This window comes from Balearica regulorum, chromosome 1 (assembly GCF_011004875.1).
Source record: "Balearica regulorum gibbericeps isolate bBalReg1 chromosome 1, bBalReg1.pri, whole genome shotgun sequence".
Classification (NCBI taxonomy): Eukaryota; Metazoa; Chordata; class Aves; order Gruiformes; family Gruidae; genus Balearica; species Balearica regulorum.
In genome coordinates, this window is record NC_046184.1 from 97,910,995 (window position 1) to 97,937,003 (window position 26,009).

At 44.4% G+C, this 26,009-nt stretch overlaps 1 protein-coding gene across 4 annotated transcripts; it reads left to right on the top strand.

Annotated features, from left to right (window-relative positions):
- Positions 1-576: 576 nt before the first annotated feature.
- Positions 577-24,534, top strand: LOC104630793 (OX-2 membrane glycoprotein). Of its 4 annotated transcripts, none has more exons than XM_075767873.1 (6): positions 577-834; positions 7,292-7,373; positions 8,160-8,489; positions 9,172-9,438; positions 11,317-11,433; positions 20,362-24,534. In XM_075767873.1, the coding sequence occupies exons 1-5, from the start codon at positions 592-594 to the stop codon at positions 11,427-11,429; spliced, it is 1,035 nt and encodes a 344-aa protein (XP_075623988.1). In that variant the 5' UTR covers positions 577-591; the 3' UTR covers positions 11,430-11,433; positions 20,362-24,534. The 4 variants fall into 4 exon arrangements, with proteins under 4 accessions (XP_075623988.1, XP_075624015.1, XP_075623998.1 ...); XM_075767900.1 differs by lacking the exon at positions 577-834 and adding an exon at positions 861-912; XM_075767883.1 differs by lacking the exon at positions 577-834 and adding an exon at positions 1,084-1,296.
- The last annotated feature ends 1,475 nt before the right edge of the window (positions 24,535-26,009 follow it).

Sequence of the window (26,009 nt, forward strand, 5' to 3'; positions counted from 1 at the left end):
GTTGATGAATCTGGACGGTGAATGTTACAGCTCTTGGCTATTATTACTATTATTAGTTTTATTATTATTCCATTATGTACCTGCTGTTGGATTCTAGTTTTAGTCTTTAATAAGTCTTTAATAAAGTCTAAATAGTCTTTAATAAAAATTCATTATTGGTGTGACTATCACTACCCTCGAACTGAAACCAAGGAAAAACGTGCTTTGAACAGAAAAACCATTTGCTCTGTTGCACACTGGAATGCGACCCAAAATTTCTTAGGGGGAAGTTCCGAGTTTAAGCAGCACGATCATCCGTCCCGGAGAGCAGTTGGAACTAAATGTGTGCTCGCCGTGTTTCAGGCTTTAAGCAAGTGATGTTGTTTTTTGTTGTGGTTTTTTTTTTTGTTTTGTTTTGGTTTTTTTTTTTAAATTTGTTCTTCCAAGATCAATTTGTTAATTTAGTTGATATTAATAACCCTTGAGGGAAAGAGAAAACGCGGGGTGGGAAGGTGAGGAAACCCTTTGCAGCCAGTTCCGGGGGCAAGGCAGAGCCGTGAGGTAACAAACGGCGTTCGGAGCGTTACGGCGGGACGAACGAGGGCGAAGGGGATGACGAGCCGATGCGGTGGGCTGCCCCTGGCTCCCGCTGCTTTACCGGTACCAAAACCTGGGACCGCTCCTCACCGCGGCGGGTTCCTGCCGACTGCGAGAGCGAATGTGCCAAGACAGGGCCACCGCGGGCCCGGGGGATGGCACTCCCGGGGCGGGCCGGGGCTGGGTTCCGCTCCCGAGAGGGACAGTGCTGCCGGCTGGCCGAGACGGGCGTGTTTCTCCCTTCTGCCCTGCTTCCAGGTGCTTGGCCGTGAGTAACCATCCCTTTCGCTGCTTTCCTCGCTCCTCCCGGCCTGTTTACAGGTTTTGGGAGGGGAGGTAAGCAGTGAGTGTCCGTGAGGGCTGGGCGTGGGGCAGCCTGCCAAGGCTGCAGGGAGGCGGGACCCCCGGCGGGGCCGGTGGCGCTGGGAGCGGGACCCCGCCGCGGGGGGAACGGAATGCTGGAGTGACCGCCCGAAACGGGGCTGGCGGGGGCGGAGGCGGGGGGGGGGGGGGGGAACGGGCCAGGACCGAGCCCTTTGCCTGGAGCCTCTTCCCCGGGGAAGGTGCGGCTGCCGCGGGTGACGGCTCCGGGCGGCGGATCGAGCGCAGACGCAGCTCCCGGCTGCTCCCAGGTGTTGCAGGGGGTGCCCGACCCTTCCCCTGCCTTCTCCGGGAAATCCCCGCGGAGCGGTGCTGCTTGACGGCCAGGAGGATCCCGAGGTGCCGGGTTCGCGCAAGTAGTTGCTGTGTGAAGTTTGTGTGACGCCAGAGATCCGTAGGGACAAGTAGCGCCGAGGAGTTACTAGAGCCGGTCGCCAGAAGTAGAAAAGGTTTTTAAAAGTTGGAAAAGTTTTACAGAAGGTCGCAGAGGACTAGCGAATCCAGCACAGGGGTACGGGTGGTGGCTCAGGAGACCTCTGTGGTGTGGTTTAGGAAGTTATAGCCCAGTGAAGGATTTGGTCTTTACTTGCCCTAGCCTCAGAAGCTGTTTTTTGTTGTTTGCTTGCTTGTGGGTTGTTGGGATTTTTTTTATTTTATTTCCCCATGTAATATGCTAGATTGGGTTTGTGACCAAAAGGGACTTTTTTTGTGTGACCAGTGTAGCTACGCAGTAGCCTGGTTCCTTACTGTGTGAAATCTTGCAGCTACACTGGCTGTAAGCAACGGCGTCTTAAGGACTTTAATGGTTATTAAAACACTGAGATAGAAGGTTGTAATTGAAAACTGCTTTCCTGCAGGTGTGGCACGTTTTTCACTGTTTTGTAAACACTTTTATAACGCGAAATTTCTCTCTGGCTTGCTATGCTGGCCCTTGATTTTCGCATGTTTTAGGAGTATCTGTCTGAGCTGCTTAGAGCCATCCTCAAGTATCTGACTACGCCGTGTTATCTGGCAAATTCATTATTCCTTGGGTTTGTTTCTAATGTGTCCTGGTTTTCAGCTAGGATAGAAGCTGTGAGGGGACACAGCCAGGACAGGTGACACAAACTAGCCAAAGGGGTATTCCATACCGTAGGAGTCACGCTCAGCATGTAAAGGGAACTGGCCGGGGAGGAGCGGCGGCTTAGAGTCGGTCTGTGTGTCTGATCGGGTGAGCAAATAGCGTTGCACATCCCCTGCGTTTTTAAATGTTGCCTGCTTGTGTGTGTATATATACCTGTATATAGACATAGTGTTGTCAAGTAAGAGCAGCTGGAGTAGTATTGCTCAGAGGTCACTAGGAAAATGTTCTACGATGTGTTCCTGCTGAAACATTTTCTGGGATTATTTTTGGAAATTTTAAGCTTGTATTAGTATTTAAAGGGAATGATCCTCTTCCAAGAATTGCTACTGTGTAATTTCCCTGTTTTAGGGACTGTGATCTACCTCAGTTTGCTGTTAGATGTTACTTTCTTCACTTAATTTCTGTCCTTTAAAGTTCTTCCTTTATATTGCTGAGTAAGCTGTTTTGTCACTAGCATCAAGTTTAATTATTTATTGATTAGTCACTGGATCTGCTCCACTTGCCTTGAAGGTGTACGTTCTAAGGACTGTTTGTTTCATCCCACTTGGTGGGTTGTGAGGAAGGTGAATCTTCATATCCCCCAAAGGTGCGAGTCCCACCTGCAAAGGGAATGAGTCACAGTAATGACTCAGAGGAACAACGTAACAGTTTTATTAACAATCGAGTAACTGTGCTGAGTACAGATAAAACACTTCCCACACACAACAGGTACAACCGACAACTAGGAAAATTGGTCTGGTAAAGGCAACAACTGTTCTATAACGCATAAGTTCCTTAAGAGGAAAGGAGAAGAAAAGAAGGACAGAAGGAAAAGAAGAAAAAGAGAGGATGGAACAGGTATCACCACCATTGGATCCCACAATGTCATCACAGGAATAGCATCTTGGTCCGCAGGTGGTGGGTTGACAACAGTGTGGCACATACGCTTGCCTTTATTCTGTTCTGCCCCTCAGGGACCACCCTCGGGGTGGTAACACGCAGATGTTCTGCACCTGCACAGTCCATTATTCTGGAAAGTTCAGGGGTTCACATCTGTGCAGTTTGATATTCCAGAGAGTTCCAAAATTGGTTTGGGGGGGCTCCTCTGGGGTCCCAGGTGTCTGGCGCATGCCCAGAACAGCCACTGGAAAGTTACCAGAGGTAGGGGGAGGCAGCTCGCCACCCCACCTCCGCAGCACCCACGCAACCCCACACACCTCCACAGCGCCCGCAGCTGCCAGGAGCAGTTTGAGACAAAGCAGGGTCCTTGTGACTCATCAGCACTTTTTGACGCCATCCCGTGAGAAAAAACAGGGTGTTTGTGGCCTTTCAACAGTTTCTGATGCTGTCGTTACTATTTTCCTCTTCTTTTGCTGTCCTGGCAAACTGTCCCTATCCCAATCCATGAGGTTTTACGCTTGTCTTCCCATTCTCCTTCCCATCCCGCTGGAAGAGGGAGGGGTGAGCGAGCGGCCGCCTGGTGCTCAGCTGCCGGCTGGGGCTGAACCACCACAGTCCTTGTTGGAGCCCAACATGGGGCACAAAGGGCTGAGATAACGACAGATCTGACCAGAGAGTGTTAAAGCAAAGTTGTTATGTGCATTTATTATATTCGTTAAACAGTCACTGGTCACAATGGTGTTTTATTTGTTCACATGGCTGTGGTATGTAAACCCTGACTTGCTGTATGTATTCCCTGCGGTGCTGTTTATCACCTCTGGGAGAAAAGTCAGGATTCTCATTTTGTTGTACTGTGCACTATTGACTTATGGTAGGATAACATCACAAGTCATGAATTTAAGCTGGTATTTGTATGTGGCGTTGCTGTCATGCCCGTATCTTGGACAACGTCTCTTGGAATTGATTAATAATCGCATCCGATCTATGGGGAAGACGAGGGTGGGAGTGATACTTTCTCCTGCTTTTTCACCTTCCCTTTTCCCTTCAGGCTGGTTATAACAGCTTTTGACAATTTTTAATATCTTTGAGATGTTCAAGCCAGCCAGCATAATCTTATTGCTGTGTCTCCTGAATGGGCTTCAAGTCTTGTGTAGAGTTACAAAAAATTATTTTAAGAATACCACCCAGAGATCTTCCCCAAGGCTGAATAGTCATAGGTGGCATGGCTTGTGGGAGAATATTCCCATCCACAAGCTGATTCATTGACCGGAGGGTCAGGGAGTGATCTGCAGAACCTGCTCACCCTTTAACAGTCCTATATGACCAGTGCAGAAGTCTAAGAGAGCGTGGAGACTGACAGCAGACTATTGTGGCCTGAATGAAGTCACGCTGCCCATGAGCGCTGCTGTGCCAGACGTGCTGGAACCTCAGTACGAATTAGAGTCAAAGGCAGCCAAGCTGTACACCACAGTCAATATGGTGAATGCATTTTTCTCAATGCCTTTGGTGGCAGAGTGCAGGCCACAGTTTGCTTTCACTTGGAGGAGCGTCCAATGCACCTGGAATTGACTGCCCCAGGGGTGGAAACAGCCCCACCATTTGCCATGGACTGATCCAGACTGCACTGGAACAGGGTGAAGCTCCAGAGCACCTGCAGTACATTGATGACTTCATCATATGGGTCAAAACAGCAGAAGTCATCTCTGAGAAAGGGAAGAAAATAGTCCAAATCCTTCTGAAAGCTGTTTTCACCATACAACAAGGTAAGGTCAAGGGACCTGCACAGGAGATGCAGTTTTTGGGAATAAAATGGCAAGATGGGCATCGTCAGATCCCAATGGATATGACCAACAAAATAGCAGCCGTGTCTCCCCCAACTAGCAAAAAGGAAACTCAAGCTTTCTTAGGCGTTGTGGGCTTCTGGAGGATGCATCTTCCAAATGACAGTCTGATCGTAAGCCCTGACTATCAGGTGACCTGGAAGCAGAACAATTTCAAGTGAGGCCTGACTGAGCAACAACAAGCCTTTGAACAAACTAAACAGGAAATTGTTCATGCCGTAGCCCTTGGGCCAGTCCGAGCAGGACCAGATGTAAAAACTGTGCTCTGTGCTGCAGCCGGGGAGAATGGCCCTACCTGGAGTCTCTGGCAGAAAGCACCAGGGGAGACTTGAGGTCAACCTCTGGGGTTTTGGAGTCGGGGATACAGAGGATCCGAGGCTGCTACACTCCAACTTAAAAAGAGATATTGGCAGCCTGTGAAGGAGTTTAAGCCACTTTGGAAGTGGTTGGTACTGAAGGCCAGCTCCTCCTGGCACCCTGACTGCTGGTGCTGGGCTGGGTGTTCAAAGGGAGGGCCCCCTCTGCATACCATGCAGCTGATACTACATGGAGTAAGTGGGACGCGCTGATCACACAGCGGGCTCGGATAGGAAACCCCAATCGTCCAGGAATTCTGGAAGTGATCGTGGACTGGCCAGAAGGCAAAGATTTTGGAATGTCACCAGCGGAGGAGGTGACACGTGCTGAAGAGGCCCCACTGCCTAATAAACTGCCAGAGAATGAGAAGCACCGTGCCCTGTTCACTGATGAGCCCTGTCACATTGTGGGAAAGCATCGGAGGTGGAAGGCCGCTGTATGGAGTCCTACACGGCGAGTTGCAGAAGGAGAAGGTGCATCGAGCCAGTTTGTAGAGGTGAAAGCCATCCAGCTGGCTTTAGACGTTGCTGAATGAGAAAAGTGTCCGGTGCTCTGTCTCCATACTGACTCATGGATGGTGGCCAATGCCCTGTGGGGGTGGTTGCATCAATGGGAGCGGAGCACCTGGCAGCGCAGAGGCAAACCCATCTGGGCTGCCCCATTGTGGCAAGACATTGCTGCCCGGCTAGAGCAGCTGGTTGTAGAAGTACCTCATGTAGATGCCCACCTACCCAAGAGTTGAGATGTGTACCTCAAGGGGATTTGATTAACTTTGATGAAGCTGAGCAAAATGCAGCAATGATGGAACTAGAACTGGCTTCAGCAACTGGTGTTCAGCAACTCCCTTGAAATTGACTTCTTCAACCTGCAGATCACAGGCATGGGCTGCACCAGATACACCAGCCATGAGCTCCAGATACAGCATGCAACAATCCAACAGCGCACACCATCTCTCCTGCCCTGAGAAACTTATGGCAGATGGAGCCTGAAGACATGGACTAAATGAACACAGCTGACATTTTAGAGTGATGGCCCGTGGACTAAGGGAATGATATCTATATGTGTGTGTGTGTGTATACACACACATATATATCTCAAAGACAGGGAAAGTGGTAGTGATTAATTGGAAAATGTAGGATCTGAATGTGTTGTACATGGTATAGAATAAGGGGTGGATAATGTCCTGGTTTTTGGCTGGGATAGAGTTAATTTTCACCAGAAGCTGGGATGAGACACAGCCAGGACAGGTGACCCAAACTAGCCAAAGGGGTATTCCATACCATACCACACCACTGTCATGCTCAGTATATGCGGGGACTCCAGGATGGGCTGTGTGTCTGATCGAGTGAGCAAATTGCATTGTGTATCACCTGCTTTGTACGTTCTAAGTACTGTTCTTGCTATTTTCTCTCCCTTGCTGTTCCAGTAAACTGTCCCTATCCCAACACATGAGGTTTTGCCTTTGTCTTCCGATTCTCCTCCCCATCCTGCTGGGTGAGAGGGGTGAGCAAGTGGCCGCGTGATGCTCAGCTGCTGGCTGGGGCTGAGCCACAACCTAATGGTTTCTTGTTTCTTTTTTTTAAACATAAGAACTTGGTCTGTATTCATGCTTGGTAACTGCGGAGTTGTATCAGGAGTTGTTTTAGCACAATGTGTTTAAAATTTAAAGGCAGGCTACTGGTTGTGTGCATGTGCGTTGTATGCACAAGTTTGCTGGGAATTTGTTTCTTAAATAGATTTCTTTCTTTTCTTTCTCTAATTCATTTATTTATTCATCAGTCCTCCTTTTTTTAAGCTGTATGACAACACAGAAAATGCTTTACAGTTGATTCTATCTTCTATTTTTCGCATGTTGTGAAAATCTTTAAAAAGTTGGGCTTTGCTTGTGTTCTTGACAGAAGACACTCTCTCAAGAAGCATCAGCTAGTTTTGCAGACAGTAGCAAAAAACCTCGAGTGTAGGTGATGTATTACAGAGGTATTTTATGTGAAATAATGTTTCTGTTGAAATCTAACACCAGCTTCAGTTCCAGGCAGGTCTACAATTAAGTTGTTAATGGTTGCACCCTGGAGGTATGGTATCACTGGAAGATGATCTGTTACTGAGTCATGCATCTCTCCTTACCTTTCCTCAGGTGAAGCAGATTTTCCTTTCCAAAATGACTCTCCAAGCTCTGATTTTGTGTCTGGCTTGTGCTGGGTTTGGAAAGGCAAATGGTAAGTTGAATTTCCTGAAATCTGCCTGGAAATGACTGGGGATCTGATTTCTGTTTCCTGAGGTTTCAACAGTCAGAGTAAGAGGCAAAAACAGGTGAAATACAGATTGCTGGTGCCATTTGACATAGGTTTGGTAGCTGAGGCATAGACACAGGCCTGGCAGATGTGACGCAAGGCCTTCTGGAGCAGCATTTGGAGGTGCGAGGGACACCCAGCTTCCCATGTCTATGATGACACTGGACACCGTTGTTCACCTGAGTTCACAACTTCCCATAATGGATTCTCCCCTTGGGAACAAACCTCTCTTTTTCTTTGCCTTCCTCTCAAATGCCCTGCAAACTCTGAAGCTACATAGTCCAGAAATTCTCTTTAGCTCATTTTGCTGCTCAGTTCTCTGAGACTGGCTTGATGCGCACTTCCTTAGTGCATTCAGTCTTCCTCTAGCTTTTAGGAAACAAAAATTGTGTCTTTGCCAAGAATGGGAAGCCATGAGCTGATTTAATAAAACTGAAGTGGGAAGTCTGCAAGGATGGGTAGAGAAATAGAGTATGTCTTTTTCTTTTAAACAGTTTAGAAGAAAGCCAGAGCCTCAGCCAATGTAAATCAACATAACTTCATTGATCTCTAGGAGGATGCAGGAGAAGGACATTGGTGGGGGGAAAACCATAGAAACAATATGGTTTTGATCTAATTGTTGTGTCTGTGGGTAAGCCAGGCCTTAGAATTAGCATTAAGCTTCTGAATACATGTGATATCTGCCCATTTCACTATTTCATGTCATTGCAGTGGTTCCACAGGCTAAACAGAGAAATGTGACGGTAGGCCACACTGTGACTCTCAGCTGTACCCTGACAGAACCCCAGGATGTTCTGCAAGTGACATGGCAAAAGAACTCTGAAAAATTACACTATGATAATATAGCTACGTACAGTATCACAAAAGGATTAAAGATTCATGAGCCCTATCAAGACCGAATGAATTTCACAAGTCTGGTACTCAATGAGACAAGCATCACTTTCTGGGACACTAGAATGGAAGATTCAGGTTGCTACACGTGCCTCTTCAATGTTTTCCCTTTGGGCTCCTTCTCAGGACGTACCTGCCTGAATGTCTTTGGTGAGGTTCTCTGCAGGGATATGTCTCTAGTGGAAAAAGAGGTGTTTTCTCACCCACAGTGTTTCCTTGAGAGGTCTCAGGAGCTGCAGTGGTAGGAGCATCCCTCAGTGGAACATGGTGTAGAAACAGAGCATTGCTGCTGTCAACAAGACTCTGTGGGGTCATATTCAAGCCTGTTGTGGTGGTTTTGGCTCTGGGCTGTCCTTGTTTGTTATTCTGTGAGTAGCAGCTAAAAAGCAAGCAGTGGGATCTTTCTTTGTAAGCCCCCCGAGCAGTCCCAGCATGGAACTTGGGCAAACGAACATTGCCTATTGCAGTTTCCTCTTGGTGTCAGGTGCAACCCCAGTGCTGTGAGCTGCTGTGCTGAACCCTAACGTTGGCATGGAACTAGCAGATAGGAGAACAGCTTGGCCCGAGAAATTGTTTTACTTTAACAGATTATCTTAAAACCTGGGATTTCAGGTTGAGTGAAACCTTTGGGGTACATAATGTCAGTATAAGGGAAAGAGTATTGAATCATGGGGGGGAACCTGACCCAGTGAACTCTTCTTGCATTCCTGTGCTGTGGGGCTTAGTGTGAATGCAGTAAGCTTTGCTCTGATTGATAACGGTTAAACTGCTATTACTTCTTATGACCAGGCGCTCATTGTGGTGATGGGTTGTCTAATTTGTGTGTTGGAAGGTCTCAATGGGTCGCTCCACTACAAAGTTTCCGAAGGTCGTTTGATCGCCATCTGTAATGCTGTTGGCCTCCCAGAGCCCACCGTCACCTGGAGCAACTCGTTCAATTCGACTCCTAAAGAGGAGACAGTCAAGCACAGCAATGGGATGGTGTCCATCACCAGTAAACTGGAGATCTACAACACTCAGAGCATCGCTTCACAGGACTTGACCTGCAGAATAAGCAATGCAAATGAAAAAATAGAATTGCCTGTGCAAATGAAAGGAGGTAGATGAATGATAGAAGCTACTTGATAGTGTTCTCTTGGCCTTTGTGTTTTGCAATAGCATGCTTGGATAGGAATCTGCTGGGAAGAGGAGGGACTGAAATATGTGTGTGCCAAATAAGAAGAAAGGAAATCCTACTTCACATTTGTTGTCGTCTTTGAGACGATAACATTTTGGGGCCCTCTCCAAGAGGGGGGGAAAAAAGCCAAACTAGTCAGCTAGGGAGCTATGGGTTTTAGAGGCACCATGTGTTTTGCAGCAAGTTGAACTTCAGTTTTCACACAGGCCTTCATAGTCTCTTTAAAAATCCATAGATAGATATCATGCAACCAATATTTATATCTATCTAGATGAAGTAAAAACTCTCTGGGTTGCTCAATCAACACTGAAGTGGAAGTTTTGAAGTTAATAACAAACTATCTCCGAACAACAATTAACGAAGCATTTCAGTTAACTGTACCAAAATATGTAGTAAGTTTAACCTGTGTATGATGTTTTAGTTTCTCTGACTTTTTTGTGAAGACACACGTGCGTTATAGTGATGGTCAGGGAGGAATAGTATTTTCAGGCACACAGGAAGGTGATCAGTTGAAGATACTTACATGAGTTTTAGGGAGAAATCTTAAATACATCAATGTAACATCTGAATACCTTGTAGTGCTAATTTATTTCTTCTTCCAACATCCTGTTCTGCTGGAAGGACTTTCACTGCAGTTCTATAGAGGAGAAATAGAAACTTTAAAAGCTGAAGTACCATTCTCAGTTCACACAGGAACATTGGCTTAGGTAATTTAAAATTCACGTGCCTCCAAATCCAGAGCCTTACAAGGAAGACCACTTGGAAATTAGGAAGATGGGAAAAGCAGCTTGGGATTGTGGGTTAATTCCCAAATTGTGTGCTCAGGAAGCGATTGTTATTCGGAATAGTAGTAAAGAGCACAATCTGACTTTTAATATCTTTTCTCTGAAAGTTCAAAAGCAAATTAATTCTTAATTCTGAGTGACTGACACTAATTGAAAAAGGACAGAAAGATTTATTATGCTGTCTCCAACGCAGTATTGTTTTGTTTTGGCCTTTTAAAAAAGGAAATGTGTATCTCAGAAAGCAGGAAACTAGGACTGTTGTTATTCCTTGCTAGGAGAATGAAAAAATCAGCTAATAGCTTATCTTTTTAACGATCTTATATTTTTGAGAAAGAGAAATTCAAATGAATAGTTCAACCTAGCTTTGTTAAAAGACATGGTAGTTTTGGTTTGGTTCAAATAGATTCTAATTCAGAAGGTTTTCCAGCTAACATCAGTGAGCACTGAAATGAGCTTTCATATTATCATTTCGTTTAATGGTAGTCAAATGAAATGGCTAATATCTAATCAGGGAGGGACATTTATGCTCAGATGTCGGGTAGAGCTACTTCCAGTCATCAAAACATAACTTCTTGTCTTTTCTGAAAGTTAATTTAGCCTTTTTGACAGTGATAAGTTTTTAACCATAAAAGAAATAACTTTTATTTTTACAAACAAACTCCCTCAAATTCTGGATGAATAAAAATACTTTTCAGAAAGTGTCATGACTTGTATAGCTCTGCTTATGTACGCGTGCCAACTACCGTATCAGATATGGGAATGAGAGTTTTCTTTGCCACGGATGAACATAAGCACATCTTTTCTTCACAAAGTATTTTCTGTGGACAAGTAGATTTGTTTTTGAACATACACACATTCACTCTCTCTTTTGAGCAATTGCTGTTTTCATGTAGCTTGGCAATAACTTTCACAATCTCGATGAGGAACCATTGTCATTAATCAGACATCCTCTCGGCTCTTTTTCCTATACAAACTAGCTTACTTTGGTGTATTTTTTGTTGTTTTGTTTTCACAGAAGAGGGATCTTCATGGCTTTGGCTGGTGATTATTGTGGTGATTTTAGTTGGCATCATAGTTCTGATTCTGATCACGTTGTGCTGGAGGAAGAGGATGTGCAGGAGGAGTTGAAGTGGTGAGTCATTGATGCATGGAAACCAACAGTTTTCCTATAGCCCATAATCAGGTCTGGTCACCTGCAGAGAAGAATGAGACTTCGTTGAGGTACCATTAGGGGGTATGAGACTGTCATATTGGACAAGTAAATTTTATAATAATGTGTTTACAGTTATTAGAGGTTGGCTCATTTGCATGTAATTTTAAGAGCTGTTTTCCCACTGGTACTGTCAAGGGACAATACAAGACTACAAATTGTGAGGAGAGGATCCAAGCAGAGCAGGACGTGCTGCTCGTTGTTTGCTTTCAGGCAGAAGTCTCAGCAGAAGTAATTCATTGGTCTTTCACATTTTCATGGAGGGCCACAAAAATGCTAAGTGTAAGTATGCTCAGAGAATTTTTGGCTGGAGAGAAACCCGCTCATGCAGAGCGACATACCCTCAAGAGAAGGGCTTTCTTCTGGTCACAGCACCCTCTTTGTATTTTTAAGACAAACAGTGTAATATGATGATGTGCTCTCAAACTTGGCATATGAGTCTGCTTCCTGATGATGAATTAAGGAGAAATTGCAGTCAGTGTAATATCCTTGTATGTGTCATGACCTGATTATGAATCAACTCAACTTTCTAGTCTTAATTACTAATAACAGAATAAAAGGAAAAAAATCAGAGGAGGGGAGAGGCCTTTAGGCTTCAGAAGTCACAGAAGTTTGATGGTCATTGGTAGTTTCACTTTTGCTTAACTAGATCAAAATGCTGTGGCTGGCTTTAAATCCTACTAATATGTTTAGAAACACCAGCACACAGTAACTCAGTTCCTGAATATTTAGATTCTTGCTTCATGAGATGATAATGTGATATAAGGTAAAGAAGTTTTACCAGGAGTATTAGACCTGTCTATTGTGAATTTAGACCTACAGCATCTACTGTTAAGAGGAGTTGATCTAGTAAATCTGCTACTGCCACAGACACAAAATTCTCCACTGAGAAGACAGAGAAATCAACACTTCTTACACCCCAAATATAACTTCTTAGTTGTGAAGTGTATGTGAGATTTCCATTGATTTTATAAACAATTCAGAAGAGAAAATTTCTGTTGAATTTTCAGACCAACTTGGAAGTTAAGGGGCAAGGAGTCGGTTCTTAATTTTTTTTTTTCAAAGAATCAGAAGAAAAAAGGTCAAATGCTCATGTCCTGGTTTCAGCAGGGATAGAGTTAATTTTCTTCCTAGTAGCTGGTGTAGTACTGTGTTTTGGATTTAGGAGGAGAATAACACACTGATGAGTTGATAACACACTGATGATTTTAGTTGTTGCCAAGCAGTCTTTTCAGCTTCTTGTACTGGCCTGGATATGAGAAGGTGGAGGGGTGACCAAGAAGCTGGGAGGGGACGCAGCCAGGACAGCTGACCCAAACTGCCCAAAGGGATATCCCATACCATACAACGTCATGTTGCATCTATAAATTGGGGGTGGGCCGGGAGACGGAGTGGCTTGGGAACCTGCTGAGCATCAGCTTCGAGTGGTGAGAAATTTTGCTGTTCATCACTTGTTTTGTATATTCTTTATTATTATTATTAATCATCATCAACTTCCTTTTTTGTCCTATTAAGTTGTCTTTATCTCAACCCTTGAGGGTTTTTTGTTTTGTTTTGTTTTGGGGGTTTTTGTTGGTTATTTTCCTTTTCCATTTTCAATTCTCTCCCCTATCCCACTGGGAGCTGGGAGGGGAGTAAGCGAACGGCTGTGTGGTTATTTTAGCTGCCTGCCGGGTTAAACCATGACAGCTCAATAGAAAAATGTATGTATATTTATTCTAGAACAACCAACTGAGCTTTTACAAAGCAAACCTTGAAGGAGATTACCTGCTAGAGCGGATCAGAGAGTGACCAGGCAAAGAGAGCACTAAAAAGTGCAGGTGCTGCCTTGCAGAGTTTCAAAGTCCCTTCCTTGCATGCCAGATGAGGAGAACTCCACTGGGATGCTGTGGCTATGCTGGTGCCTGAAGCCAGAGCAGGGTTGGTCAGTGAAAGACTGCTTGACAAGACTACGCTGTTCATGTTTAGACTAGGCTGAGGATCTTAACATGCCTCCTGGCACGATTCTGGTCCTTGGATGTTAGCAGTTCCCCATGCAATGCCTGCATGTGATTCCAGCAATAGCTTGTAACAGGACCATCCCCAGCAGGCAGCACATTCACCTTCACAGCAGGTTTCCCATGCCCTACACCACCTGCTAGGTATCAGGCTTTGAACCCTCAAGACATTTCACATGTCCTTGCGCCATGTCGTGGGCCATGCAAGACACGGTTTCTTGCTGCAGAGACACTGCTGTGATGTACAGCAACAGAGCCTACATGTTATTTTGGAAACTTTGAGCATAGACCCCTCCTCCCACCTTGTAAGGTAAGCGTATGATGCAGAAAAGCATAATATGTTTAAAGTGAAAGCACTGAGCCCCTTCTTCCTTAGCTAATGGCTCAGACCTTGAAGCCCCCCTGTGTCAGCAAGAGAAGTGGGGTCTCATGCCCTGCTGCCTAGGACGTATGGATTCCTGGCCCCATGTGTGTGCCAGAGTGTCACAGGCTCGAGACTTCATGTAAATACCTGTTCACCAGGGCAGAGGGGGTAAATTTGTTATATTAGAGTTTATTAACAAAAGCTGGATTTGGGGGACTTCAGTGGTTGTTGAACAACAATTTAAATTCCATTTATCATGGGTTTTGATTAACTGTGATGACAGGATGTGACTTCTGCAGTGGGCTTGTAAGTCATTCAGTCTCTGTTCTTTTAATGTAGTCTAGTTTTTATCAGTCTGTAGTAGTCTGTATCTTTTCAGTTGATTTTGGTCTTGAGGTTGGAAGATGTAATGCATTGACCTGGATTTTTTTTGCTTAAAGGCAGCATTACTTTATCCAGAGTAATTTTGACCAGCTATTCCTTTTCCTTCACACAGTGACCAGCTTAAGGAAATGTGTGGTCCATCTTCCTAATGTACATCTCTTTCCCTGAAAGACTCATTAGTTAGTTTGTTGTAAAACTCCACTACTGGTGCAGTTTGATCACTCTGTCACCATCCGATTATTATTTTTTTTCTGGATGCCCTTTTCTGCCTGTTGATAAATGTTACTTGCAATTTACCTTGTATATGATTTCACTGTCACTTTCCCAGCCAAATCCTTAGAATGCTAAGAATACCAGTGGAGCTACAATAATTTTTAACAATGTGTTGAGAGTGCGTTACTACTCCACAAATACCACATTGTAATGAGGAGATCCCCTACACCTCCTTAGTTTCCCTCTAAGCAGCACACTGTGGACCCTAGTCTGTTTTTGTGATGACTTGTTTTTCCCTCACTCATCTGTGAAATCTGTTTATGCTTTTTAAAGCATTGGATGCCGTTAATCCACCCAAAAGAGAATAACATCTTGCAGAAAGCCCTTTACTGGTTTTATCCTCTGTTACCCCCGGATCGTACTGGAACGAGGAGCAGCGCCTACGTACATATTTCTGGATGCACTTTTTGTAACAGCACAATAGAGAGCTAATAGCACTGGCAGGAGTACACCAATGTCTGTTGGAAGCTATTATCTGGGGCTTCAATCCTTCTTTTCATTCTGCACTAGATAGCAAGCAAAGCCTTTCCAGTCTTGACAAGATGCCTGGTTTTTAAAGTAAAACAATGGCTTTTTATCTGGGTGGCTGGGGATCCTTCTCATCAAATTTTCTTCTCTTCTGCTTCTACTGTTGAGAATAGGCTTGGTTTTTACTTTGCTTTTTTTTGTTGTTGTTTCCCTCCTCCCTGTGGCAGACGCTTGGGATTCAGCTGAAGAGCTGGGGCTCAAAGTTGATGTCCCATCCCTCAGGCGTTTGCCTTATGCACCAGTTATAGAGCATACACATATTTTGGTTCTCCCAAAAAAATCCCAAGCAAAGCGTCTTCACAGAGTGTGACAAAAAGTCACTTATTTGGAAACAAACTGTGCAGCCTTTGTGGGGAGAGCTGCTGCAAAAGCTTTGGAAAGCTTGTGTCTTCATCCGCTGCCAAGCAGAGAGGGAAATTGTAGCCGTGCCTGTCGCTCGATGCAGCACGATGAGCAGGCTGCAATGAATCACCAGGCATAACTTCACCCGTGCTAGAGGTTTCTTAGTGTTACTCTTCTGGTAAAAAGTTACGCCTTTTCCTACCTGGCTCAACTAATAGAGCTTAGCTGCAGACCATACCAGCATAAAGCAGTCCCATTAACAAGCCAGGTGCCTGGACTGAAGAGAGAAAAGAAAAAAAGGCTATTAGTCTAAAAAAATTCCCATGACTCACCTACCGCGTACATGTCTGAATGCTTTCCACAGCATCAGCTGTTAATTTCAAGACCTGCAGGATACTCATATTTCAGCCTGGCCAGTTAAAAAGCTTTATAGTAATTTCTCAGGAGCTAGCAGTCTCCAGGGGATATAAAATTCCATGCAAGCAGTTTTCTGGAGGCTTGTGGTGGTCTGTGAAGGGCTATTTCACAAATGGATATAAAGGCCAGTATGATATCTTTTTTATTATTTTTTTTTAGCATTGGTATGTTGATCTCTCTTGGGTGGCTTATGCACATTTCACCATGTAGAAAGCTTTAGAAATGGTTGAATAGTTTTTTAAACAGAAATATACTATAATAACAGGACAAAAAGTTCTTGGAGCTTGTTATTGAATAGATGTGATGTGATTTAAGAAGGCCGAGCAGTTTAGGTGAATCTGGAAGAAGAAAACTTGAAGAGTCATAGAAGAAAAGACTAGGTCAGATCAAGAAACCTGTTCTGCAGAAAGTGCCAACATAGCAATGGGTTTTTCCTGTTCGGAAATTGAAACATTCAAGTTTTCCTATAATACGTAGGTATCAGAAACCTAAATTTTTGTGGCCAAAGATGCCCTAAAAGATTGGGAAATATGGAAGTCTTGTGCAGGAGATTCCAGTTATTTGGGAAACTTTACAACAACAAGTACTTGCACACACTTTCCATTGCTTAGTTTATAGTAAATATAAGAATTATTTCTGGAAGAGTGATTATAGCAGTATCCTCTAGTGTTTATTCAGTTTAGGGGAGGCTGTGTTTCTAAGCTTTGGCTTAAAAATTATGGCAGTTCTTACGTTTTCCAGTATGACTTAGCTTATTTCTTCAGTGGATTTGCTTTGACCTACAACTCTGTTTTTCTTAATAGTGAGAGATTGAGTAGTGGGAACAACATAGCAGCAGGTTGGGTTGAGGAGACTTTTAAAACTAATTTTTCCTGAAGTGACAGCTAAATACCAGTATTTCAGATGATAAACTGAGGACATAACTCCTCCTCTCATGAAGCTGATGGATGTAACGCACCCTGCTTGGAGAGAAACGCGTCTCTGGCCATCGTGTCCCAGCTGGGGCAGCTCATTTTAGAATCGCCTTGGTGGCTTCTCAAGTATGTCTTTATCATCAGTAGCAGATTATATTTTTCCTATTTTGAATTTCCTACAATAGCAAAAATATGCAGTGGTGTAAGTGAAAGCAATTTTTCTTAGAACAGCGTCATTCCTTTGACCTTCTTAACACTACACAAAAAAACCCCAACCCTGAAAACCACAGCATAAAAATATTGTAGCCAAACAGACCTAAACAGAGTTAATGAGGGAAGAAAACAAACAAGTAAAACCAAACAAACCATACAAAAATATCAGTCAGGCTGCCCATTAGGTTTCCCACAGACTTAAATATTTCACAATCCAAATGAGGATGTTTCCTGGATTTAATCACACGCTGCTGCCAGACAACTCCCGTTCCCTAGTAAGTCACTTAATTTTCTGTTCACAGAAACATGCCTGGCAGTACATTCCAGTCTGCATCATATATCTATATATATGTACATAGACCATGGGCGCTCGTTCCAAGCTTTCCACAATTTAGCGCTACCTGTTTTCATTGCGAAGCACAGGGATGGCTGGCACTTGCTTTGTTTTCCCATCGTGTTTTCCCCCAGCACATTTTGCTGGGGAACGCATGCTCCTCGTCCTTGCTTGCCCCTTTTGGAGAGGGGCTGGGAGAGGGAGAGGCAGAGCAGGAAGGAGGGAAAGGCGTGTGGATTAATTTAGTTCTCCTGGGGCATGGCTGGGGTTTTTGTCTGGAGGGATGACATAAATCCTGTTTGCTGCCAACAGCTGTAGGGAACATCTCAGAGCTCGTCCTGCCCATCTGAAGGAGAGGTGTCAAAGTTTAGGCCGCTGAAATGAAGCCCTTTCCTTGCAAACAGGGAGGCCTTTACTATGTGTGATTATCCTGTGCATCATATCTGTGCTTGTATGTTGTTATGAACTAATTTTCCAGTCCTTCATTCACCTTTTCATTCTGACAATAGGGCTTTGTCTATAACCAGAAAATAAAACGTCTGGCAGATAAAGGGAGTTAAAAATAGCACTCCGTGATATATGAGTAGTTGTCTCACTGTTTCAATTTCTCTCTCTTTTTTTTTTTTTTCCCTTGGTAAGAATTATTTATGTGCTCGTTTCCAAATGTTTTTCCTTTGAAAAATACTTTGGCTGTATGCAGGGTTATTAGATAAGGAGCTGGAAGCCTTTTTCTTACTCTTCTACACAAAAAGTAAGGATGCCATATATTTTATTATTTTCTTCAAAGCCACATAATGGTAGTGTCAAAATTGGGTCTCAGACATCAGAATGACATTCTGAAATATCAAACTATTTATATATTCAATAAATATGCTTATTTGTGTATTACCAAACCCAGGAAATTTGGTTTGCTTTTCACAGTTTAAAAATCCATTTAGGGTTTTGTGTATTCCCTGTCTCACTGTCATATTCTGAATTCTGCAGTGTGTGGTTTCTGTAACTGAAAAACTATTTGGTTTAGTAGTGGGTACATAATAAGTTTTTAAAAATCCACCTAATATTGTCTTCAGATCAACTTTTTTCAAAATCTGAAATATTGTTTGGACAGGTGTTGATGGTCATAGTTTAATGAAAACTAAGAACAATGTAAGAACTTTGATTCATTCAATATTGTATTAGTAGGAAATGGAGAACGCCTTTTTCTTTTTTTATCTTTTTTTTTTTTTTCAAGAAATCATTCCTATTGTATAAAAATAGACTAATATTAATCCTGAAAATTTGTCATGTCACATTCCATGCCTCTTGTTTGGAAATGCCTTTTTTTTTTTCTTCCCTCCCCCGCTCCCCCCCATTTAAATGTGCAGTAAAGCTTTGTACTCAGCTGCCAATTCTACGCGTTCAGAAGGGGACGTTACAATTGTCTGCGTACTTTGAAGTTACCTTATTAAATTTTCGGAAGATGCAAGCAAATGAATCTCAAGCCGTGCTTACGTTTAATCAGAGGACGAGGTTATAGGGCGCGCTGCGCAGCTGTAGCCCAGATGGCTGCGGTCAGCTCAAGGGCTGGCTGTCGGCGCTGCTGCGGCATCCCCGCTGCTCCAGCGTTCACCTGGAGCTGATCTTTCCAAATTTCCACCGTGCGTGTTATGCTAGGCTGTGCAAACTTCATCCCAATGTGTATGTAGATCTCCTCCAGGTTTCTGAGGTGAGCTGGCTGCTGTTTAAAGCGACAGGAAAGCAAAGGTCAGAATAACCAGCGAGCTGGCCAAAGGCACGCCGCGTGTGACCCCAGGGGGTGCTCCAAATACTGGTGGGGCAAAGGCTAGGAGTCTTTTTTTTTTTTTAAACTGCGTCTCTTCAGCCCATGGTTTGTAGGCACTGTAATTAGAGCTGTAGAGTGGTTTAGAATAATTTTAGGGTGGGAAGACAATCTTTGGGGAGGGGGAGACAAAAAAAAATCTAGCAGTTGCCTTTTATAGAGTACTGTAAGCTGGACTGATTTTTAAATCTTGGTGACTTAAATCACCAGGCAAGATGCTTTGATTTAAATTGTCCAATGTAATTCTGTTTTCTCCTTCTCTGTTTTCATTAGTTTACATAAAAATAAATGTTTGTTGTTGTGGTTGTACTGTAATAACTGCAGGTTTTCCTTCAGCGATCATAAACCTAAATTCACGTTACTTGGTATCTTGCGTAACATAAACTACCTGGTGTTTAAAACATCTTTTTCAATAGTGTAATTCGCTCTACAGTGGTAACGTCTTTTGGCAGCTACTGCAGAGCAGGTACACTTGGCCTCCTCCCAAGGCAAAAGGGCTTGTAAGCCAGCACCTGCCCTTCTGCTCTAGGAAATGGCTTTGAATGGGTGTGGGTGAGCTGGGTAGTTTATCCCCACCCAAGGAGAAAATGCTGTTGCATAGTGTGTAGCATAATGTTTTCAGAAGTGTTGTTTTCAGGCTTTCTTATAAATATGCTGCCAAAAGAATTTCTGGTGCTTAAGTGGGAAAGGGGAGGAAAAAAATATTTATTAATTTTTTTTCCATCAGCTTTAAGACTATTCTTCCTTTGATCATAACAAAATAACGAGGGGGCTGAACATCCCTCAGAGTATCTCTTCAGATGTTTTCAGTGTGTGGCAAGCTGGATGGAGTGAGCACTGACTGCTGGGAGCGGTGCTGCCTGTGGCTCTGCAGGCATCCTCTGCTGGGCTCAGGCATTCTGGGTTTAGGCACATATCCTTCTATCTAATGATACTTCTGCGGCAGGCGTGCATCTGTGCTGTTAAAGATAAGGCAGCTTCTTAAATTTAAGGCAAAGTATCATCTGTAGTGAACAAAAGAAGCAAGAGGGAACACAGGCTGGAGCCCATTTCGTTGTGTTTTAGGAAGATGTGCGACTCGTACAGCAGTGAAGGTCGTACGGTTGTTCACCAAAGGGCAGTTTTGTGACTGTTCCTCCACACTTTCCTCATTGTGCATTTCTCCCCTCCCCACTCCAATGGCAACCACACTGCTCAGCAAGACCTGAGGCAGCAACACAATGGCCACGATTCATCCTTTTTCCTGTTTTTCCTTTGTTTTCTAGGAACCTAGAGGATTTCCATTCACCTACCAGATCATTACAGACCAGCAGCCTGAAGTCAACATTACAACCAGTGACTTGACTGTCTGGAAAGAAAAGCAATCAAAGGGAAATACATCACATACACTACCCTATCTAGATGCCAAGTTGATCACTGAAAAGACCAGTCCAATGTTTGTTATCCCATCTAGATGCTTAATCATAAAAAATAGGACTAGAGGGACCACTTAGCTCCTTTGCTGCCAGGCAAAATCTACTTTGCTCATTCCACTCTTGAAACTGCTAGTGTGCAAAATATATTTGCCTTCTTCCAGCTGAGTTTTGAAAATGTCCACAGATGGAGGCTCTGCAAGCTCTCTGGGGATCCTCTTCAGTAACTCCTGGGAGATACTGAATGCCTTCTTTGCTTCAGTCTTTACTGCTAAGGCCGGTCCTCAGGAATCCCAGACCTCAAAGATAGGAGAGAAAGTCTAGAGAAAGAAAGACCTTCCCTTGGTTAAGGAGGGTAGGGTTAGAGAACATTTAGGCAAATTTGATGTCCACAAATCCATGGGCCCTGATAGGATGCACCCACAAGTGCTCAGGGAGCTGGCAGATGTTATTGCTATGCCATCCTCCATCATCTTTGAAAGATCATGGAGAACAGGACAGATAGGTGCCTGAGGACTGGAAGAAAGCCAGTGTCACTCCAGCCTTCAAAAAGGGCAAGAAGGAGGACCCAGGAAACTACAGGCCCGTCAGCCTCACCTCCATCCCTGGAAAGGTGATTGAACAGCTCATTCTGGGGGCCATCTCTAAGCATGTGGAGGAAAAGATGGTTACCAGGGGTGGTCAGCATGGATTCACCAAGGGGAAATCCTGCCTGACCAGTCTGGTAGCCTTCTGTGACAGCATGACTGGCTGGGTGATGAGGAGAGAGCAGTAGATGTTGTCTACCTTGACTTCAGTAAGGCTTTTGACACTGTCTCCCATAACATCCTCAAGCTTAGGAAGTGCAGGTTAGATGAGTGGACGGTGCGGTGTGGCTTGAGAACTGGCTGAATGGCAGAGCCAAGAGGGCTGTGGTAAGCGGTGCAGAGTCTAGTTGGAGGGCTGTAGCTAGCGGTGTGCCCCAGGGGTCAGTACTGGGTCCAGTCTTATTCAACATATTCATCAATGACCTGGATGAGGGGACAGAGTGTACCCTCACCAAGTTTGCTGACTATACAAAACCAGGAGGAGCAGCTGACACACCAGAAGGCTGCGCTGCCATTCAGCGAGACCTGGGCAGGCTGGAGAGTTGGGCAGAGAGGAACCAAATGAAATTCAACAAGGACAAGTGTAAGCTCCCGCACCTAGGGAGAAATAACCCCAAGTGCCAGTACAGGTTAAGGGTTGACCTGCTGGGAAGCAGTTCTGTGGAGAGGGACCCGGGAGTCACGATGGGCAACAAGTTATCCATGAACCAGCGATGTGCTCTTGTGGCCAAGGCAGCCAACGGTATCCTGAGGTGCATTAAGAAGAGCATGGCTAGCAGGTCAAGGGAGGTTCTCCTCCCCCTCTACTCTGCCCTGGTGAGGCCACATCTGGAGTATGGTGTCCAGTTCTGGGCTCCCCAGTTCAAGACAGACAAGGAACTACTGGAGAGAGTCCAGCAAAGGGCTACAAAGATGATTAAGGACTGGAGCATCTCTCTTATGAGGAAAGGCTGAGAGAGCTGGGTCTGTTTAGCCTGGAGAAGAGAAGACTGAGAGGGGATCTCATCAATGCTTATAAATATTTAAAGGGTGGATGCCTAGAGGATGAGGCCGGACTCTTTCCAGTGGTGCCCAGCGACAGGACAAGAGGCAATGGGCACAAGCTGGAACACAGGAAGTTCCATCTGAACATGCAAAAAAATACTTCTTCACTGTGAGGGTGACCAAGCCCTGGAACAGGCTGCTCAGAGAGGTTGTGGAGTCTCCTTCTCTGGAAATATTCAAACCCGCCTAGATGTGATCCTGTGCAACCTGCTGTAGGTGATCCTGCTCTAGCAGGGAGGGGTGGACTAGATGATCTCCAGAGGCCCCTTGCAACCCCTACCAGTCTCTGATTCCAGTGCCTAATTTTTATTGCAGTAAAGAGCGGTTTAACTTTTACCAACATCTGTCTACAGTTTCACTTGCAGCAACTCTGCATTCATTGCCCTCTTGCTTGCACCTGTTTTTGCTTCTCTTCTCCAGCTGATTTGACTCATTTTCCTCAGTGAATGTGTGAATGTGCCAATGACTGTATTGGTTAACTCTCTCTGGAGACACCTGCTGGATTCAAAACCACAGGACTCAAACCATATCACATCTGCCAAAATTATTGGGGAAGAGCAATAGGGCTCCAAGCAGGTGACAGATTAGGGGGAGTAGAAGCCACACTTAGGAAAGAAGAGTTACAAGTAATTTATTTTATTTGGCTTTTCTTTTTAATCCTGGGGTGGGGTTTTTTTGATATGTAAGAAAGGAAGAGATAGAAGCAAAGCCCAGTGGTGGAAGTATTGTCATCTCCATCTTTTCTTTCTGTTTTGCTGTCATTCTCTCTCTTTTTTTTTTTTTTTTTTTTTCTTTTCTCTGAAACAACTCTGTTAATACTCCACCCTAGCCTTTTCTTATCTGTCAAAATGCATGGACTAGGTTTGTCGATAGTCCTCATGGTCATCTTTTGCACTGTTCAGAATAGTGTCCCCTGTCTTTATCCTCTTTTTTGGTTGTGTCTTTTTAAACACAGACAAATAGCTCTGCTGGCCAAAAGCCATTAGTCCATACTTGGACCTTGAGTGGGATGTTACACCCTGAGCTAACTATCGTGTGTCCCTGCTGTGAATGTAATGGCATCAGTGGAGAATTTTACAGAGGCAGAATTTACTGCTTCATCATAGTTTTGGTAGCAAAAAGAAAGACCCTGCACTGCTCTTGGGCTGAGACCTAACTGCTCCTGCCCCAGGTAAGGATCGGAGCCCCTCTCCTCCCCACCACCCCCGGTTGCTCCTCGCTGCCTGCCCAAGCCCGCTGACCGGGCTGTTTCCAGGCTGCCTGTCCCCGCTGCTTTCCGTGCACAGGCAGCAGGCCGCTCCTGAGAGCAGAGCGCTCCGGGACATCGCCTTGCAGCACCCCGCGTACTTGCGGGGGGTCGGAGCCTTGCCAGGGCTCCGTGCCTGCTTCGCAGGGTGAAGGTTAAACAAGCCTACCTCTGGGCATACGGACTTCGTGGCCCATTTTACTGACAGAATAGACAAACAGGAGGACTGCAGAGGGTCATCTGCTGATTTTTGTTCTGCTGACGAGTGCTAATGTTTAAGGTCTCTCAGTCTTCCTTCTGTCTGAATATTTGTCATCTTATCAAGATAACTACCAGTATCCTCTTGTCTTTTGGGTACAAGTAGCATTTGTTTGTGCATCTGAAATATTCCATCTTACTAAGTGTGTACCATTCTGGATTGTGCTTTGTATGTTGTATGTTTACAAACTGTCAATCTAAAAAAATCAAGATTTAGCTGATACAAGACTTATAACTCAGTGTTCAGAACCTGTATTTTGTTGGTTCCAGAGTGGCGGCCTCTCTAGAGTCTGGCAAGAAGTTGTGTGTGAGGTATATGTCTGCATGTATGATTGAGGGCATGAAGGCTGAGATTTGATGTTACTATTGTAGGTGCAATTCAAATTATTTACTTATATATTTCACTTTTTCTAATTAAGAAAAAAAGTGATCCAGCCAAAACACCAACTAGTCTTTTTCTTTTTTTTTTTTTTTTTTCCCCTCCCCCTGCTTGTTTGGGATACCAGAAACACTTCATTGCAAGTTGGGCTTTTTTGTAACTTTGATTTACACTTTGCTTCCTTTCTGTACAGAAAGTGGCACTTCAAGGGGTTTTTAAGGTATTTGGGTTTTGGAGTTTTTCTTTTGTTTTGCTCTTTTTTTTTTTTAAACTTTTGAGATAAATTTATAGAAGTATTTTTGACTACAGCAGCTGTGGTTTACTTCCGATTTGGAAATAACCTCAGTCAATCAAAAAATTGTATTTTATATTTTTAGAGCTATTGCATGTGTCATGTTCACTGCGTAATTATTCTTTTTCTGAAGTTACATACTCTACTGATGTATTGACTGTCCTGTTTTCTGTATTTGCCTTTGCTGAAAAGAAACTAAATAAAGCAACTTTGAACATAAGGCCACATGATTCCCTTCATTTGGTGCACACTGCTTGTGAGCTTTTATAAATCGACGAGGTAAGCATCATGCATGAGTTCAAAGTGCATGAATAATTCCTTTGGGAAAAGCAGTAGTGACCTGGTGTATTCTTTAAGACATATGACCTTTTGAGGTGAATTGTGAAACCACAATAATTTTTGTTTGTCGTGGCATCAGCTGGCACTTTTTTTCATAACTGATGTGATAATGAGAAACTTGGATCTAGTTAAAAGGTCGTGGCAATGCTGCCATCTCCCAAAAGGAGCTGAGTGCCAGGGGATTATGTCCTAGGTCTTGCAATACCATTGAAAGGTAGCAGTTTATTGCTTGTCTGAGCTCTACCAGTTGAATAGACTAGAATAGAAAGAATAGGCAGTGATTTCCAGAGGTTTTGGGACTGCAACATAAACTCCCACCCTTGATTTTTCAGAGAAACAAATGGTTGCCACTGATGATTTCTGAAGAACTTCATACTAGATGCTGGCCAGAAGTGCAAGTCTCATTGCTGATGTACCCCACCCTAAGGGACATGAGTTAGTAGTTTCTTCTCCTGGGAATTTGGCTGTCTGAGATCAGCCAGGTCACAGGTCAACTGCTGCCCTTAGCATGGTTCAGGGCAAGCTGTGGTTTTCCCAGGCAGAAGAGCAATTTTTACTTTGCAGAAAAGCAGAAGGGCTGCTTGCCATGGCCCAGGAGCTCCTGGCAGAGCTGAGTCAAGTGTTGCTTGTGGTGAGTTGTGCTGGCAGAGTAAGGCAGGAGGCAAACGGTGAGGGCTGGGGCAGTTCAGACTGGGCCTGAGGTATGGTACCAGGGTCAAATGACCTTAGAGAAAGTAGATTGGCTACCCTTAACTTCACAAAAGGTAAACAACTGCAGAATAGCAGGTTTCCTCAGGGAAACCTCAAGGTTGCTGTAAAAGGTTGCTTTTTTGGCTGACAACCTGCTCCTCAGAACCTGTCAAGATCTTTGCTTTTGTTTTGGAGTCACAGTGAATTGTTTAGTTCCTACAGCTGTGTCCTCTCTTTGTATGCTTTTGTCCCTGGCGTACTCAAGGATGCCATTATTCTTCGTCTTGAATTGTGCTGACATATGGGGCAGGAAGGTGAAGTGTCTGCTCGAGATTCCATCACTGTGGCCATGCATGGAAGTTGTTAAGAGAGGGGCTTCAAGACCCCAGCAGGCAGGGCTGGGCTTCTAGGAAAGAGGGATTTTGGGGAGGGAGGGGCGGGAATTCACTTTTGATGGCAGTATGAGGATGACGTTTTTCTTTTTGCCTCGGGTGTTTTCTTATTGCCGTGCCACACTGACCACCCAAGCCTGAGGTCAGGGCAGCTGCTCCGGCTGCCTCTAAAGAAGTGGCAAATGCATGCTTGGGTTTCCTTTTCCTTCCTCACCCTTCACTGATGCATGAATTTTGCCTCTGCACAACATATGTCTGGTTTCCAAATCTGAGA